Raw genomic sequence first — 20,027 nt, forward strand, 5'->3', positions numbered from 1 at the left:
AATGATTGATACGAATAAAACATTTCTTTCACACGAAAAAATAAAAACTCTTGGTCGCCCTTTTAGTTCATTCTTCCTAAACATGTGCTCGAGCCGCATAAACAAATGAGTTTTTTTCCTTCAGATTCGACACCAAACTGAATAGGGGGGAAAGGAACACAGTTATGGAGCAGGTGAGGGGCACAATTGTTGCGCGTAAAGAAGGCATCATTATTATACCCGTGAAGCAAACGAAGCAGGCATCTCTTCCTCTTACCTGATAGTCGTAGGTTATTTCTTCGTGCGCTACAATGTCCCTCTTGGCAAAGATGACAATGTGTTTTAAGTTCTGATCACAGCTTACTATTTTACAAAAACAATTTGGCTGAAAAGGAAAAAGGGCGGTGGGGCAAAAAATGGAGGCGTAATGAATGATGGCATCATCCGTAGGAAGGAACTCACGTGTGCACGTAATACGAAAGCACCAAGGACAGATCATCCCGCTGACGCGTAATAATGTGCGTGGGTTTTTTCCGACTTACCTCGCAGCTGTGGTTGATAAATCTGCTGACATTTCCCCACTTGGTGGCATCAATGATTATATTTTCGTTTAGTCTGAACATGTAACAGCTACTTTCAATTTTGTCATAATACTTTTCCCTCTTGTCACTTATTATGTTTCTAATGTACTCACCGATGTATTCGATGACCGGCTGAAGGGGGGGCAGAAAGGGGGTAAAACAAAATGACTACAAGCGCAGGTAAATAGACGCAACGGTTAGGCACACCCTGTTGGGAGCACACCAAACGGATAATACGATAAAAACACACACCACGCTACATTGAGCACGTGGAAAAGCAAACACACGAAGGAACTATTCTGCTTACCTCTCCCTCATTAATAAACTCGCACGTGTATAACCCATATCCATGAATGCTGCTCTTCTTAACGTACAGCCGCGAATTGGACGAGATGTTCATTAAGTAGCGGTAGGACATTGCGCTGTTAATGTTGTATTTATACTTGACCGTTTTCCTCATGTTCTTTTCCTGAAGGGGTGGCAACGACCGGGGGAAGGGATGTCAACAGTTGAGGTTTCACTCAGGTGCAGCATGGGAGTGTGTGTGTGGCTCCTATGCAGAAAAGCACATGCACGCTCATAATCACACGCACGCACTGTAGCCGTGAAGTCTCACCTTTTCCTTCTCGTTCTCCTTAAAAATTGAGGTGTCCAAATTGGAGTACTTACACAGCAAGTTGTCATTGTATATGACTTCCCGCGTGCAGTTCTTTACTCTCCTTTTGAATGCAGCCCTGAAAAAGTGTCACAGTGAATGGTGCGATGTGTGAGAATGCGTAAAAAGTATATAGCGTTATGCGTGTGCACGCACAATTGCGGTAACAGAGGGGAGAGTACTAATTAGAGCCTCTCCACCATCAATATTGGTACATCTCCTCTACTTGCCAGCAGCGTGCTCACCTTTTGCCGGACCTCCTAATGTAATTTTTAACCCTGTGGTTCACACATTTCCACAGGTATTTAAAGAGCTTGTATTTCATTTGATAGATAACGCACGGGAGGGTCAAGCCGAAGAAGTCATGCGGGTCGACTGTCTTAACGTTGTGTTGCACAGATTTGAGGATATAGCTCTGCATCAGCTCAAGCAAATGGGAATACTTGTCGACGTACTTTTTATATTCATCCGATTTGTGCACATTATTGTCCCCATTTGCGAAATTAAAAAGGGACAAAAATTTTTCGTATACTTCCTGTATGTCGTGACTTTCCGCTAAAACAAATTTCTGAGCATCTGTCACGGAAAAATGGTCAACACTTATTAAGGGAAATAGCATGATGGAAAAAAAAAAATTTTCATTCTTCAAAGTAATGGAGAAAATGTACGTGGCACGTATTTGTAAAAATATCCTCTGCAAAGTTTTCTTCTTCTCATCTTGGTCGTCAAAAATTGCGTTTTTATAAATATGAAAAAGGTAAGCCGATGGCAAATTAAAAAATATTCTCATGTTCACAAAACCGCAGGGGTATATTCTCTTCTCTCCATTATACTTTACAATTTCGCCCATGTGTAATATGTTGTGACACCCTACTTTGATAATTCTACAATGGGGCAGGTTCATGCTATTTGGACAATTAAACTTATAGTTCGAGAATAGCTTTTCATTTGTTCTCTTGATAAACACATCGTTCGTATCACTTATAATCGTATTTAAAAAGGATTCATTTTTTTCCGTTACGCTGTTACTTTCGCAAGTGCTTCGTTCTAAACTTGCCTTTCTGGTATCTATTCCGATGGCTGCCGTAGTGGTGGTGTCATTCCCGTTCCTTTCGATCTCCTCGTCCACATTGGGGCGTAGTGCCACCGCATCGTTACTCTCCTTACAGTCGCTATAATTACTAACCTGCTGCAGTTTTGTTATATTTACCTTTCTGTTGATACCCTTTACATCGAAGTAAAGGTTAATGCTTTTCATTCGTTTGTCTTTCCTTTCTCTGCTGTAGTAGTGCGCGATTTCCGTTTCTTCCATTTCGTTGTCGCTACTGCTGCTCAGGTTATTTTCCGAGTTGTCCTTCTCCGGTTCGGACTCATCATCGATGAAGGTCGTGTAGCAAATCTTACGCAGCTGTTCATGTGGCTGCGTCTGCTGCTCATTCTTATCACTTATTACTTGCTCATTAGTTGTTGGTTGATTTCCTTTGCTGCTCTTATCCTTCACATTGGTAGTTGTATCCTTACACGATGCGGTTGCAATTTCGTCCACGGCATTACTGTAAAGCACGTGGGGCAAATACACGTTGTAAGTCTGCTCATCATTCGAATAAACAAATCTAACAAAGGAATTCTCTTTTTTTTTTAAAAAAAAATACTCCTCATTGTTTAGGGCTATTTCTCTACCAATGTATAAAAAATATTTTAGGATAAAATACGACTTGAAAATATTTTCCATATTTTTATTGTCAATAATGTTTTGCACATTTACGTCATTTGTATGTAGGTTGCTCTCTTCATGCTCATCGCCATTATTGCATGAATCACTTTTCTTTATTAACTGCTCATTTGTTCCTTCTTCATTTTGAACATTTCGCTGAAATATTAATTGGTACCCATCATTAACAAAACTATTATCCTCATTTTTGTTGACGCATTCGTTAATGATGCCTTCCAAATGTTTCATTTTGCTTTTTATCTTGCTTTCTTTATTTAGCACACCCTGCACCAAGTTGAGGGGCTTGTTTCTATACCTTATCCTCACGCACTCATTTATGCTGTAGAGAATTCTATCCATAACGTAGTACGATTCGTTTTCATAATAGAAGTCGATGAAATGTTTGTAAATGTTCCTCAGACTTTCCATGACGTTTATTTTTTTCCTACTTGCGATGCGTTTAGGTTTCGATTCGTCGGAAGTTCTACTATTTTCTCCTATCTCTGCGTGGTTGCGTGTGACATTTATTTGATCGTTTGCTTCTGTCACCACATTTAACCCACCCGTTGTGGTGTCATCCTGATTGAGATTACTACATGCAGGGGTAATATCACCTTGTATAACTTCCTCATCCTTAGCAGTACAATTCGCAGGTTCCGCATGTTCCACGTTTTTCGCCTGTTCCTCGGGTCTTCCCTTGACCTTTTCCACTTCTTTGCTCGGTTCACTTGCACTGGAACAGTGCATGTTTTCCTTATTTATGTAAAACGAATCGTATATCTTCTTCGCATTCCAGCATTTATTGCACCACACTTTTTTTACATTGTAGATGATGTGCACGGGGAAAATGTCCTCATATAGCGACTGCACCAGTTTCTTGTCCTCCCCGTTACTGGATGAGTGGCAATATTTGTAAAAAATGGTGTCCTTGTTAAATTTAATCAATTTGAAACATTTTACATAGTAAAAAAAAATATTCTGATGAGAATTCTTCACCATGGTAGAGTAAAAAGCACAATTGAGGTGAAATTTTATGTTGCAGTTTTCATTGCTGCAGTATATGCTGGCATTTTTGTAACCACACAGAAAGCACGTCGAATTGATGGAGTCGTAAATTATTTCCTTCACGTCATCTTCCTCTATTTCGATTATATGTTCGTAGTTATGGAAGAAGTTTTTATTTTCTCTCCATTCGATGTTATCCTTTAGTTTTATATTTTTTATGCTCTTCTTAACGTTTAGGTTTTCTTCCGGATTGGTCATTCCTTTCGATAGATTTTCTTCATTATGGTTTTGCTGACCTGCTTCGCTTTCCCCGCAGCATTCTTCCCTCTTTACAGGCGTTCCGATTGCGCCGTTCGGAAGGCCCCCTTTGTTCGTATCGTCATCAAGGTGGTTGCTACTTTCGTGGGTGCTGCTCAGGTTGGCACCATCAACATGGGATGTACTCCCGTTGGCGCTTTTAACCTGTGCAGCTGTGTGGGCATTGTTCCTGTCGGCATTCTCAGTTCCTCCTCCTACTGGTTCATTCTTAACCGAACATGAACCACTTTCTGCGGATTTCATTTTGTCTCCTTTGCTGGAAGGGCTTCTTGCTCCTTTTCTATCATTCGAGGGATTCTTCTTAACATTCACCTTCGATTCCATCGCCTCTTGGACGATCCTACTACGGCACTCACAACTACTGCTATTCAACTTATAGTACTGTATGCAATTTAGGCTCCATTTTAAGCATTCGCTATGAATAAAGATATCATAGAATGGGATTAGCCTTCCCTTATAGAGGTAGTTCCCGTAATGGCACAAAAGGCAAGTCTTAGTGTTCCCCCGATTTAACCGTTTCCTATCATCGTCTTGCCATTTTATCATATTCAGACTTTCCTGCATGTACATATTAAGCATTATTTTGACGTATAAATTTAGTTTATTTTTTATGGTGCATTTGATCTTCTTCACATATTGCTTTACTTTCTTTTGACACTTCCCACTTTGGAAGGGGCTAATTACAAGTGTGTCCTTCTCATTCTGATCATCCCTTTTATATTCATTGCACGTTTTCTCATATAACAAAAGGGAGGCCGCTCCTTTGGCATTTCGCTTGCTAAACAGTTTTGACTTCCCACCTTTGGGCTGCCCTTTCTTACAAGCGCTGCTACTTGGGCTGCTAGTCGTCAAATCTTTTTTTGTCATGTGGTTTTCCCTAAGCAGGATGGGCCATTCCGACTGGCTCCGGTTTAATGTTCGTAAGGCACCTGCGAAGGCCTCCGTGTTTTTCATTTTCAGAAACAAATTGTGGTTAACTTTTCTCCTTTTTTTTCTCCCCATAATGCGGACTTTCTTCAAAATTTTCGCGGCGCTTTCAAGTGCACATCTAACTGTAAACCCAAGCGAGCCTTCGCTTTCGCGTTCTGCTTTTCCACGTCCTGCTTTGCTTGCACCATTGCACATTCGCTTTTTCCTCACCTCACTATCGTGCAACTTGTGCAAGTAATACAAATGCAAAAAATAAAGGGAGTAACTTACGACGTGATCGAAGTAGCTGCCCCTATTTTCAGTCCCGCTAGAAACCCCCTTTTTATAATAACAAAACAGTAACTTCCTCGCCGTGAGGGACATACGAACTGAATTTGTGGCGCCACTCGATTTTCCTTTCCCCTTCCTACAACAATAGGACAATCTAACGCAAAAGAGGTTCAGAGCGTACCTCAAAACATGTTGGTGTGTCGATCCAAAAGGCATAACCATATTACCACTCCTACCAAATAGGAGCCTCAAATTTTTATCCCTCCTAACTTTCTTGATGAAAAAGGGAAAAAACTCATCATACTTAAAAAAGGTCTTGCCAAAATATAAACGGTACAGTAGTTTCACATTGGATTTATTTCTTCGGAGAAATTCATCTAGCAGATGGCAAAATGCTTTAAAGAAATTCTTCTTATAGTACATAAATCTAAAACTCATTTTTATGACCAAATAAACCAATTCATACAACTTCCTTTTTTCACTTCGTTCCTTGTTTAAGGTGAACGTAGTTTTGCTCCTGTAGCTGCTATTTTCAGGGTATGAAATTAAGTACTTCTGAATGTGCCCATGGCGTAAACTGCATGCGTTGCATAAGAGGAGGTTGTTCAAATTGTCATTTTCGTCCTCTGCGGTCTTCTCAAGTGCACTGTCTGGCGCACTGTCAGGTGCACTGTTGTCACCTTTGCCAATTTTGTACTCACAGATCATACAACAAATGGAGCATTTGTAAACGTCTCCCTTCCTTTCAAGGAAGTACCTAATATTAGTGGTTGCCTTCATCCCCTTTAAGTAGGCACGGTTGAAGAAGGTGTTATTGTGTGCAGATATCTTGTTCATCCAGTAAATCCCGTCCGGGTGACATTTTCCACTGGGCTCGTTGATTATCGCGAAGTAGTCCTTCTCCTCTTGATTGTTACTTCCTTTACAGTCATGCGTTTTATTAACTGGCACGTTTTTTTCGTCATTCTCAGGGGGGGCACCATCTACATTTTGGCCATCCATCGTTGCCTCATTTCTTTCGTCTCCTTCATCTCCTCCGTTCTGTTTCGCATCGACATTTACGAGCTCTTCACATGCACTGGGATTACACAACAGTTCCCCTGTTCCGTCATTAATGGCGTTCGTGCTGTGCGTTACTCCATCATCCGTGCCGTCGGGGTTTTGCTCTTCCTTCCCTTCAACAACAACGCCCTTCATTATGCTATTCTGTTCAACGGGAACTTCCCCCTCGTTCGCACTGATTTCTCTTTTAACCTTGGCAACATTATCATCGCAAAGGATGCTCGTCTCGTTACCATTTCCAGACACTCTCTTTTCAACCGACGCGATTTCCTCCTTAAACGCGTTAAACGAAAAGTCACTTTTGTACAACACAACACAGCTATGGCAAAGGTACGTATTCGGGGTGATCCTCTTGAACTTGGATTTCAACACGAACTTATTCTTTTTCAAAAATCCGCTTAATTTGTTTATTCTGCTTCTCCTTCGATTACTGCCTGCCCGTCCTCTATTCATGGTAGAGTTATCAGATTCTGAGCCGTCCGAACATAGGCACAACTCTTCATCGCTCTCTGTGACGTAACTGTCATCCATTTTGCACCTACCTTCCATGCTGCAATTTTTGGGAACATCAGGAATGTATGTACTGCCAGAAACAAACTTGCTGCTAAGGGGAATGACAGTCGAACTACTGTTCCCCTTCACCTCGTGTAGTTTATCCTCCGCTAGGTTATTATTCTCTGCATCTACTTTCCCTTCGTTAGTTTCCTTCTTCGTTTTCACCTGTGTTGTCCTGCTTTCGCTCGCTTTCTTTTTCTCCTTTTCTTCTGCATTTTCATTCGTTTTCCTTCGCCTTTTTTTTTCATCCTCTTTATCTTTTCCCCTAACTCTTTTTTCTTCCTTTCCTTCTTTTTGGCCCTCCTGCGAGGATTCCTCTTTTTTCACCCTGACCCTTTTTGTTTCCCTTTCTACTTTGGAAGATTTAGTCGCCTTGGAATCCTTTTCGCATTTTTCCCCTTTTGTGTCCTTCCTTTTATTTTCTTTCGCTTTATCCTTACTCTGTTCCTGCTCCTTTTCCTTCTCCTTTTCATCCTGTTTTTCCTCCTTCGACGCCCTCTTCCTCGGTCTAGCCTTTTTCTTTTCCTTTTCTTGGTTCTTCTCTTCCTCCATTTCTTTTTTTTCCTCCTTCTTTTTGACATTCCTTGCTGGCTTCTTTTCAACCTTTTCGGCCTCTTCATCCTGTTCGTTTTTATCCCTTCCTTTCTTTCTCCTAGCATTCTTATTTTGACTTCCATTTTCTGTTGCGCTTTGATTCGCCCTGGATCTTTCCTTTTTACGCTCTTTACCGTTGGACGCGGAATTGCCGCCCCTCCTTTTCTTCTTTTCCATTTGATCGCTTACATTGTTATTGCAGCTTTCCAACTCATTGGCATTCTCTGTACTAATGCCGCTCACCCCGTTGATGTCGCTGTTTACATTTTCCTTCTTGATCAAAATATTCTTACAGTAAAAATTCAGTTTCCCCTTCTTATTTCTAGCCAGTTCTGCTCCTTCCATCGCTTCTCCACTGGCATAGGTTTGGCCGTTTTGCATGTTATACTTCACCTCATTGGACATATTTATGTGGATCCCTTCCTTCCCATGGTGGTTATAAAGAATGCACTTCTGCACACTTTTCACTACATGATCTGCGTTGTTAGAAATATTTTTTTCAACCCTTATGTTGATCATATTTTCTTTGTGTAATATGTTGTCGGAAAAGTTGGGGTTTTCGTTGGGTGTGTGAAATTCTGGAGCTATGACATTTGCCCCTTCATTAACGTTCCCCACGGAGGGTGCATTTTCATTATAATTGAATACGCTCGGGTCGAAGCTACCGCTGTAATTGCTGCCGTATCTGTGATTGTAATTGTAGTTTCCACTTCCGCAGACATTTCCGCCTATGTTATCCTCCCCTGCCAACTTCTCGCTCGCCGGAGAGGACTTTTTATTCTTGTTGCTATTTATAAACTTGTCCAAGTTGGGAATGTTCGACTTGAGCAGTGTTTTCGTGTGCGCCTGATCTTTCTTGTTCATATTTTTATTATAAACGCTGTTTATATCAGTGAATTTATTCTGGCTCCTCACTTCATACCCATCGGAAATATTGCCGTAGTTCATATTGCGAAATTCTGAGCTACTGCTTCTATCTCTATACACATCTGACACTTCCTTACTATGCAAATTAACGTTGACATTATCCCTATACAGGATGGATTGTTCATTACTAGCATTTACATTGATCATTATTTTTCTGTTCATTTCGAAGCTTTCGTTATTTATCCTGCCCTCAAACGGTGTAACATTCATCTCAGGATTAAAATTATTGCTACCATTCCGTATAGGTGTGTAATAATCCAAAGGCATATTCACATTTGCCATGTCGTCCTTCGGAGGGGAATTACTACCATTTCCCAGTTGGTTATAAAAATAGTAATTATTCTTATATGTGTTCATTTCGTTACTGTGTAGATACGATCCGTACACATTCTTCTCCTGTGACGCTTCATTCACTTCGTAATCTAATTTTCCATGTGCATATGCAGTTGGCGCAGGGTGAATGTTGGCATCGTTTACGAATATACTGCCCACATTACTTGGCACGTTGCATGCTTCCATATTATCATTGTAGTGGTACACGTTTTCTCCGTCATTTGCACAGGTGGCCTTGCTAAACGGGTGGATCATTTCGTTCATGCTATTAATATGTGCTGTGTGGTTTCCACCGAACAGGGTTCCTCCTGGGGGAAGGGCACTATCGAGATTGCTCATCCCCGTATCGGTCATGACACCGTTGATGCTTCCCATTCCGCTCGTATTGATCACGCTACCTATACTGCTCATCGTGTTAATGGTGCCGGCGTTTCCCATGTGGGCATAGTTCACAAAGGACTCCTTCCTTCCCTCTATGCCGTTTACATTTATTACCGTATTGTTATTATTTTGTACGTTAATATTCTGCACGATATTTATACCGTTTGCGTTAAGGGAGTTTCCCAGGACGTCGCTAACGTTCACCGTGTTCGACGTGTTAACATTGTTGTTCACGCTAATCAGGTTGTATACGCTGCTTCCGACATCGACGCTTACATTCTGCAGATTGACACTGCTGCTCCTGCAGAGGTTCTCTCCGTCGAAATTGCTGACGTTGTTAACACTGTTTAGGCTGTTAACGCTGCTTATGGTATTTATATTATGCATGCTGTTCAGGCCACCCATGTCCCTCATCCCGTTTACATTGCTCGTGTTATTCACGATGGGGACGCTGTTGTAATTGCTCACGCTGTTCAGATTCACCTTCACATTGTTCGTTTTATCAAAATTGATTATTTTCCTGATAGGGCTATAATTCATTTTTGGTGAAGAGTACGCAGAATTGGTATTCTTCCCTGTGGGGGAGGTCAACTTTTCGATGTTCTTTTCGTTAAATTTGCAGCGCGTAGTGTATATGCTCTTGTTCATGTTCGTGCCATTTTTGTTCTTCCTGCTGGTGAGGTTCCGCACTTTGGGTTCCGCATGTTCGCCAATGTCGCTTAACCCAGCTGAGCTGCTTAACCCCGTGGCGCCTGTTGCGCTCACATCATTCACGTTCATCATGTCGACAAAATTGGGAACACCCTTCCCATTATTCGCCCCATCGAAATGGTTACCCCCGTTTGCACTGCTACAGTGCTTCATTTCGTATGTGCCAAAACGGTCGACGTGAATCGGGGAATTCCTATGATTTTCCGCACTATGCACAGAATAGGGCGGTGTCGCAAATGCATTATCCGCATTTGTTCCAAATAGCAGCGTGTCATTGGTTTTGTTCACCTGCACACAACTGGGGTTGTTTCCTTTAAAATGTTCACTTGCCGTATAGCTCATGCTGCGTCCACTTGGATTATCATTAATGGCCCTTTTTCTACAACTCGTACTGCTTCTCTTCCTGTTTCCGTTTTTCCCATTTGATGCCCTTCTTTTCGAGGGCACTGAAAAGGTCTCAGAAATTAAGGCGCTAATTTTTAGCAACATTCCTGAAATTTTCATATCGTCCCTATTATCCTTAATGAGATTCTTCTTATCAAACAGGTCATTTTTTTCCTTCTTAGATTTATCTGTTTTTTCCATCTTTAAAACGCTCTTTAGATTTCTGTTCGATCTGTAGTAATTTAACTTCTCATTAAGGTAACTATATAGTCCTTTCAAAAGTTCGTTCAGTACGGAATACATTACAGCTTCATCAATGTTGGCAATGAACAAATGCGATAAGTTTTTCACTTTCGCATTTTTCTTTTGCCTTATCACATCGTATATCTCATTCATAAGGTGTTTATTATACACCTTTCCATTTATAACTACAGTTTCTATATACGTTTCAGCTTTTTTCTCATCTTTTAAAAATTCTCTTACAAATTCATCACTTGGAATGACGTCACTATTGGAGGGGTCATTATTCAGTGGAGAGTTCTCACTTGTGTTGATTTCATTCCTTTTCAATACCGTTATGTGGTTGCTCAATATGGAACATTCAGCCTTACTGTTAATATTGACGCTGGTCGATTGGATGGTGCATTCTTCTGCGCTGTTTCTATTCATAATGCACTTAACACTCGTGTGCATGTCCTCACTAACGATATGGCTACTGCTGAGGTGTGTCCCTAATTTATTCTTCTTCGGCGTGCTCGATTTGAACTGGGGAGGAACCACCATCATCATTGCCGCAGCGTTCGTTCCTTCTGTAGTGGTGGTAGTCGTTTCATTATCCTGCGATGTGAATGATGTGATCAGGTTGTTTCCCTCTGCGGTGTTGCCCTCTTCCCCAATTTGACCACTTCCCATCGGTGTGTTATTTTTGCTGATTCGTAGGGTTGCCTCGTTTGATGTATATAACCCCTTCACTAATTTTCCAGGCGAATGCAATTTTTTACTATGATTCTTCTTAACGTAGCTCCTTCTGAATATAGTCCTTACGATCTTCTTATGCACATCGTTGTCGTTCTTATCGGCACTATCCCCGCTATTATCTATTCGATAAAAACATTCACTATGTACGGATTTTCCGCAACAGAAGCACTTTATCACCCTTTGCGTCACGTCATGTATATTCAGTATGGTGACAATACTACTTGGGGCACTCTGGTCCATCTTTTCATTTTCTTCATTTTTCTCACTACTAGTTCTTCTCTTGGGCGACACTTTTTTCTTGTTTGGCGATAACTCCAATTCGCTATTCGTTTGGACAGTTTTGGATTCTTCTTTCACATCAGCGATGGTGCCTGTGGTGTTTGGGTCTCCTATCTGACCTTTCACCTGTATGTCCACGTCAATGCTGTTTTGCATCTTCCTCTTTTTTGAGCACAAGGGTTGATTATTACTATCCAGCTGGTTCTCCCCCTGCTGATCATTATTATCATTAACGTTTTGTTTCTCCATTTTTTCCGTGGATGGGTGGTTAACAGGGCAGCTTTCCCCTAGTTCCACTTTTAGAAGTGCACACGGCTGTTGCATGCTCTTTTCCTCACTCCTTGGACTTCCACTCAATTCGCTAATCATGGGAGATGTTACTTCCCCTTTTTCAACAAATTTGATGGCATCAATATCCGCCAGCATTTTTCTCCTTCGTTCGTTTTTATCCTTCTTCAGAGTAACCACTTCAATCTTCAAATTGTAAAAATAACTGAGCGTTGTTTTTTTCATAAAATCGTTGCCACAATATGTATCCATACAGGTGATGTTCGAGTAGAAGGTATCCCTCACGGCGTCACTAAAGTGGGTATCGCACTTGTCACACTTAATGCATTGATTACATTTAAAGTTCCTCGTGATGATGTTAAAAATTTGATTTATCTCCTTCCTGTGTTCTGCGTAACCAGTCAAGTTAAATAAAAATGGGTTGGAAATATTAGCACAGGCGTAGTGAAGAGACACCCCACATGAACCGCAGTAAATCAACGGGTTCTTATACTCTATGCATCCGCAAACGTGGCAATATTCTTTCAAAATATCATTGTTGAAAAGTTTTATTTTTTTATTTGGCACATTTTTCTCAATGGGGACGTTTCTACGATTTGCACTACTCTGGTACCTTTCTTTTGATCCCCCATTGGAACGTCTTCCCTCCATGAGGGAAATGATGTCATCGAGGGATATAGCCTCCCCCTTGTTCCTATCAACATGTTCCACCGTTACATCATCAGCACTTTCGTCATCGCTACTGCTGTAGTTTACACGCCTTGTAAGATAATTCATTCCTACAGATGATACATTCTTCGATGGGGTATGCTCACTTGGACCGTTCTGGTCAAAGAAAACTATCTGCATACACTTCAAAAATTTGTAGGCATCGTTCACTGGGTTAAAAATCCTAGTCTCCACCTTAACCACTTGGTTCATTTTGACTTTGTCCTTCCTGATGTCAATCATGAATATGTTATCCTTGACAAATACGTTCGATTGGGCATGATTGGAATTTACCTTATTTTCCCCCTTTGGATTTTCCTCTGTTGACATACTACCCTGTTCATCATTTACAAGGGGAGTTTTCTCTTCCTTACTGCTGTGGTTACCCTGTTGGGTATTCCCCTCGGAAGAGGATTCCCCCTTGGCTGATCCGCAGCTGGATGAGAAACTTCCCCCAGTTAATAGATGCAACTTCCTCACCTTACAAACATCAAATTCGTCAAATTTGTCAAAAGATCGATTAAAATAAATTTTTCCCTTCACATTAACTGTAAGGATATTATAACTGGTTATGCCACAATTTTGAGGGACAAACATTTCCTCATTTTTCTCGATAAACACACAGTCGCTTTTAAAATTGAACAGTTCGTGTAACTCATACTGTGTGATGTCCTTTTCGAGCACCTCCAATTTTCTCTTCCTAAGTAAGTTATTGTTTAAGAGGCTCTTACCAACATCGTTATTATTGAGATTGTATAAAGTCATATCGTCCTTACTTGCGGGCATATCTACAGTATTCCTATCGTACGCTCCTCCCATGGGGTACTTCTCTTCCATTGGAGTGTAATCATTATATAAATCGGTCCCGCTTATATATGATTGCACATTAGTTTCACTCTTTATAATACCACTTCCAAATGTATCATCTCCGTTGAGGCATCTATTCGATTGGTATGTCCTACCGCTGGAGTTGTGCATCCCCTCGTGCATACTGTACTCATTAAGGAGTGAGTTCTCCCCAAAGTTCTCATCATCTGAATCTCGATGGTTAATTCCCCCCGTGTGAGAGATATCACCATCCGGGTTTGGGTAGAAGCCCGATTTGGTAAACTCACCCACAGTGGGGATCATCTTTTTGCCAGTTCCAGGGTAGCCCAAATGGTTCATATTTTCCGAGTGGTACGATTTCAGCACAACATTCTTCTTATCCATATGGTTGTCAAGACTATTGGCGAGAATGTCGTCCCTATTATTGTTACATATACTAGCGGCCACTTTATTCACACCGGAGGTGAACATACCGTCGTAATTTTTACCCTCCTCCTCCACTTTGTTATTATCATTGGTTACCACTTCATTGGTATCCTTTTTGTAAGTCTCCAAACAATCATCAATAAATTTGTTGAGATCCTCATTTTCCAAATTGAACATATTCTTTATGATAACTTTTCCCTTCTTTTCAAAGATGCAGGCATTTCTATAAATTGGGGTGTTGGGCATATGCACCGTTTTGGCATTATGTATGATGAGGAAAAAGTCGTACAAAAACTCCAATATGGTGCTGTATTTCTTCTCCCAAATTTTCTTCTTCATAATGTAGAGGTTCATGGGTATCTTAACAATCCTCCAGTAGATGTAAAAGTTGATAGGCACGTGGAAGGTGAAATTTTTGTACTTATCAAGAAGGAAGAAAAGGTATAGAATTCGCTCGATTTTATCATGAAATGAACCAGACCTACATGTGGGACATTTATAGTTGATACTTTTTATTGACAATGTTTCAATATTTCTACTTTCATCTTTATCGCAATTTAGGTGAATCCAAAATTTGCACACATCACACTGCACCCATTTGTTGCTATCATCTATTTCGTACTTCTCATTGCACATTATGCAAAAGTTCTTCTTCTCATATTCTTTGTAGCAGTTGATGCAACAGTCCAGGTGAAATTCCCACTCGTTGTAATTTATGAAGCACAAATTAGAGTAGTCACATTTGTTGCATTTCAGGCACTCGTCACACTTCCAATTAAAGAGGTAAATGTCGGGCACATTTGGGAAACAACAAGATCCGTGTGCAACCATGTTACACGTTTTGCATATAACATAATTGGCTATATTGGGCGTTTGCTTATAATTGTATATGCTCTCACAACAGTATATGCATCGATAGCAGTCTTTACACACATACTTTTTGTAACTCATATCATTGTACTTCACAGCTGGCACGTAATTTATGCACTTCCTCTGTTTCTTACTTTTCGATTTTGTGCAGTTGTTTTCTTCCGTATCGGTATCTTCTTCATCATTCAACTCGTCGCTTTTGTTTTGCTCGTCTTTGTCGTCACTCTTGTAGTCATTTTCACTGTCATTATTTTTAACGTTTCGGTTCTGGTTGGCGCATTCCTTCCCACCTTTCTTTCTCTTCCTTTTGCTGCTCTTTTCTTCCTGGTCATCATTTTCCTCCTTCACGGCACCGTTCGACCCGTTTTTGCTACTCCCGGTGGTTCTTTTCCCACTGGAATTTTTTTTATGTTTGTTCGACTTGGAGTCTCCCCCTCCTCCGGTGCATTTCGAATCGCTAACATTGTTGGTGTTCTTCTTTACCCGCTTCGATTTTTCCTCCTTCTTGGTGGAACTCCTCTTGCCTTTCTCCTTATCACCCTTGAAGCACTTCTTATCCTTCTTCAGGCTGTTCTTATAAATGTACTTTTTATACTCCTTCATTAGCACATTTTTGTCATACCATTTGGTAATTATCACCTCATCGTCGAGACAATTGGCATGAAATTTCTTCGAACAGATAAAACACTTAATACCCCAGTAAACGTTGATCATATTCTGTTCATCCATTTCCTTTTTTTCCATTTCGCTGCTTAAGTCGTATATGATGGAGGATAGGTTACTGGTGTAATGGTCATGCCCCTTCATAAACAGGATGCTATCCTTACATATGGAGCATTCATCTTTCCTCTTCAGAAGATTATAATCGATTTGCTCCTTCTTTTTGTCATTTTTATCAAGTATATCAAAGCGCTCAAATTCTCTAACCGTCTTTAGCACCTTTATGTTGTAGAAGTGGGGGGAATACCAGCCCTTCACATCTGAGAAAATAAAATCGCATTTCTTCTTTCCATTTTCTTCATCTAGCTTTTTCTCATAATTGAGGTACATCATTTCTTCGCTTCGGACTATGCAATCGTTGTTCTGATTGGTTACCTCTGCATGTGGCTGCTCCCCGTTCTGCCTATCGCTGATCGGTTTGTCCATTTCCTGGTCGACCTTACCATATTGTGCACTTTCTATGTCGGCAAAAGGGTGATGCTCCTTCGAATTGTTGTACAACGATGGGGTGGTGGCCCTTGATTTGCTTCCTCCTCTTGAGTACCCCATGTCTCTGCTCGTACTCTTCGGCGAACCCGCTATGGACCCATTGCATTTAAAATTTTCTATATGGTGAATAAAAAACTGCTTATATTTGGGGGAGTAATACTTTATAATGCCGGTCTTGAAGTTACTCTTTTTTTTGTTGTCTTTCTTTAGTTCAAAACTGACGCGATAGCCAATATATTTAAATCCCCTTTCTTCATCCTTCAATTCGATATACTTGTTGGATGTATCCGCTTCTGCTTTATTACCCCCCTTTTTCTTTTTCAATCGATCCAACTTATTCTCGAACAGGTGCATAGTCCCATTCTCCGCTTCGTACATTACGTTGTAGTTATCAATGGATTCTTCAATTAAGCAGTTAAAAAATTTGGGTCTCTTAAAAAGCACATCCTCATCATCCATGACAAGATTTTCCAGAAATAATGTTTTTTCCACTTTTTTAAGGAGCTTCCATTTCTTCTTCATATTGTTATTATGGCCATCTAGGTAGAACTTTGTTTTCTCCTCCGACCCTTTAACCATCTTTATTATATCCACAATTCTGTGAACATTAAAATAAAACTTTTTCTTGTCATTATATATGACGCCTGTGTAGTTGTGTTCTTCCTCTTCCTTGCTGAGCGCTTCGTTTTCACTTTTCACCTTCACGTTGCTTCTTGTTTTGCTTTTTTTATTATTCACACTTTTGGATAATTCCTTTGGTTTCTTCTTCACCGGGGAATCCTTGCCATTTTTTTTCTTATTAACATCTTCGTTTCCTTTTTTGTCCTTGGTATTTATCCTGGCATTTCCCTTGGGGGGGTTCTCCTTATCGGAATTTTTTGCTCCTTTATTTATTTTCTTACTTCCACCGTTACTGACATGGTCGTAGTTGTCACTTGAGTTGTTCATGGCGTGAATCTCCTCATCTTCGTTATCGCTACACTTATTTTCGTTCCCTCCGTCACCGTCGCTCATGTTGCTTCCTTCAGGCGCGTTCTTCTGCGCATCAGTAGTCTCCCCATCCTGTGTATCTTCTTTTATTGCTCCTTTAAGGCCGCTCTCCTCGTTCGTTTCTGTGCCTTCCGAATGATTCCCATTTGGAGGCTCATCCGCTGAATCGGTGGGCACCTTTTTACTTAAATCGTTCTTCCCCAAATCGTCTTTTTGCTTACCCGTTGAGGATGCATTCTCCTCAGTTGCAATGTGCAAATCAGTCGATTCACAATTTTCCGTTTTTACATTAAGATTTCCCTCTTCCGCATCGGAAAATATGATGTCACTCATTTTTTTTATTTTTTTTAAATACTTTAAGCTAAACACCTTTAAGAATTTCACAGCGTAAAGCTTGCTACTATTTCTTACATAAAAGGGGTCGCTAAAAATTTTGACATTTTTATCGTACAAAATGACATCCTGAATGGCTATCGCCTGAAGAATATTTTTTTCCAATTTTTCGCTATTCAGAATTAATATGCGAAAGTAGGAATCTTTAACAATTTTATAAGTTAGGAAATATTTTTTTCTCCTATTTGTAACAATCTTCCCAATATTTAAATGCACATCGTTGTAGAATTTTTCAAATATTTCTTCATCATATTTTAGGAAATTCTTTCCCGTTATTTTGAGTTCTTTATGTGATCCCTCTGCCATTTCGTTTTTGTCCTTCCCCAGTGGGGAATCAATGGGGGGTTGATTGATCTGGTTATTAATTTCACCAAACAGGTTTGTTGCTAGCGGTTCGTTCTCTGGGTTGTCCTCTTTTGACGGATCTTCATATTTATTCCTTAAATCCTGACTCGACTGCTGAGCGTTTTGTTCTTCCTGAGTTTTCCTGTCTGGTGGTTCTATATCCACTTCGTGCAAATCGTCTTTGTCCTCTTCTCCTCCAATGATCGAACATTCGGTTGGCTTACAATCCGTTTCGCTCTGCATAACGTTTGCATGTGGGTCTGCTTTATCTACAACGGGGATATTCTCTCCCTTTGGGGGACCCCCCTCCTCCATGGGATTAATCATTTTGTTGATTTCTTCGCTTAAGCGGCGTGTGCCTACTTTATCTCTCTTCTTTTTTTTGACGCCCTCTTTCTTCTTCAAGCGACATTTTCTACTTTTTCTAAAATGAAAGTAAATCTTTTTTCTCTTCTGAATGTTTCTTAACGTGAAGTTGTAATTTGGGTAAGGAAGGCGGCAGTTCGCCCCCTTTCTGACGCGCGATTTCTTTCCTTGGCTAATTTCACTTCGCCTTTTTCTCTTATGTGCACAAAAATATGAGTTACACAATCGGGAAGAATTGGGAAATACCATTTTATCTTCCCTATCATTGCACTGATTTTTTTTAACAAATTTATCACAAAAACGGATGTTATGTGGACTTTTTATTTTCCCCTTTTTTTTTTTTTGAGGGGAACAAATAACATACGTGTCGGAATGGGAATTCCTTTCACAACTTGTGTCACAATTGCAAAAGCAACTGTTTACTTTATTATCACTATGATTGGCAAAATGTATTTTTTTATGCTTCTTTTTACATTCATGATGATGATCAGTTTTCCCATGCGCTGATGACAACTGCATGGGGAAATTATTATTCGCTTTTGCTTTATTAAAATCTAAATTTTGTAAAAATTTACAACTAAAAAAATTGCTCCTTTTGGAGTTATCATTATCTGAATGGTACGTTTTCCCTTCACTACGTAACTTTTTTAAACATATATTTTTCTTACATTTTTGTATCTCAAAAGTGTCCTCTGCTACACTGCTAATCTTTTGCTTCTTCGTATGTAATGCCTTCGGCGAGGGTGTCTTACATACTCGGTTGTTATTTAGAGAATCACTGCACTTTACAGCACTGCTTCGTTCTCTTCCTCCTCTTTCGACGAGGAACTTTTTACGACTGTGGTGTACTTCAACAGGACGTCTGTTCCTTTTCGAGCGGCCCTTCTCGTCCGTTTTTAATTTGGGGCGTTTCTCCTTTACTATTTCGATGTCGGTTGTTCGGAGGCTCCCCTGTTTTTTTGCACCCTTCTGATCATCGCAACTGCGTGCCTTGTCTTTGCTTCTGTTTCTTCGGTTGGTCCTATTGCTGTCCTTGCTGGTGTTTCTTCTTTTCCCGTTATCGTTAATTCTATTCTTATAACTCGTCGGCGGTGAGTTCGCATTCAAGGTACCCTTGATTTCTAACTTTGAAAAATCCGTGATGCTATCACTTAAAAAATTCGTTTTATACATTTGGAAATCGTCTAACGTATTACTGTGACCTATTTTATGTCCATGAACGCCGTCGTCCTTAAGGGTACATATACTTTTGTAGCTGATCAATTCGCGCAAATCATATTTTACACTAGCAGTTGTTTCTTTCTCCTTTTTCCACTTCTCACTTGATCGGTCTTGAGTTTTTTTTATGCTAAAGAGTTTGCTAATTACATGACCCCATCTGTCATCGTGTACACCTTGTGATTTATCCTTATGTTCTTGTCTTTCCTTTCTCATTTTATCTTTTTCACTTGGTGATTTACTCATTTTTTTTTGTTTCCTCTTTTTTTTTTTTTTTTTTACTCTTTTTGAAAAATTACTCTCTTTTCCTTTATTTGGAAGATTTTCATATTACATTTTGAAAATTGCCTTGTTCAAATATGTACTGGTATACGTATTGCCATGTATCGCTATGTATATCGCTACTTATGAATGTAAAGTCTTAAAGACTTCTTCCATAAAAAATCATGTGCATGTCCGCACGGCGCATGCGAAGAGGGGATCGCATAAATAAGCACATACATGCATATGCATACATATTCATATGTGAATCCACGCATCGTGTGTACGCACCATGCAAAACAAAATGCACAGTTCATACAATCGAGCACAATCGAAAACCCGGGCGGGTGGGTTCTTAAACACTCGTCATTGCACGAACATGTAAAAAAAAAATGCAACAAGAAGTGTTTTTCTTTCGGTTCATTTCCCTTCAAACAAATGACATAAATGTGGTAAAGATTGTCAAATGGTT

The 20,027-nt window shown here is 40.1% G+C and overlaps 1 protein-coding gene across 1 annotated transcript; it reads right to left on the reverse strand.

The window, feature by feature from the left end:
- Positions 1-62: 62 nt before the first annotated feature.
- Positions 63-19,540, reverse strand: PCOAH_00033830 (SET-domain protein; the record flags this gene model as incomplete). Its single annotated transcript, XM_020060177.1, has 7 exons — positions 63-137; positions 257-364; positions 522-692; positions 868-1,029; positions 1,177-1,294; positions 1,461-5,263; positions 5,390-19,540. 7 exons carry the CDS (start codon positions 19,538-19,540, stop codon positions 63-65), a joined length of 18,588 nt encoding a protein of 6,195 aa, XP_019916007.1.
- Positions 19,541-20,027: the final 487 nt, after the last annotated feature.

The sequence above is a fragment of the Plasmodium coatneyi genome, chromosome 11, assembly GCF_001680005.1.
Source record: "Plasmodium coatneyi strain Hackeri chromosome 11, complete sequence".
Taxonomy (NCBI): Eukaryota; Apicomplexa; class Aconoidasida; order Haemosporida; family Plasmodiidae; genus Plasmodium; species Plasmodium coatneyi.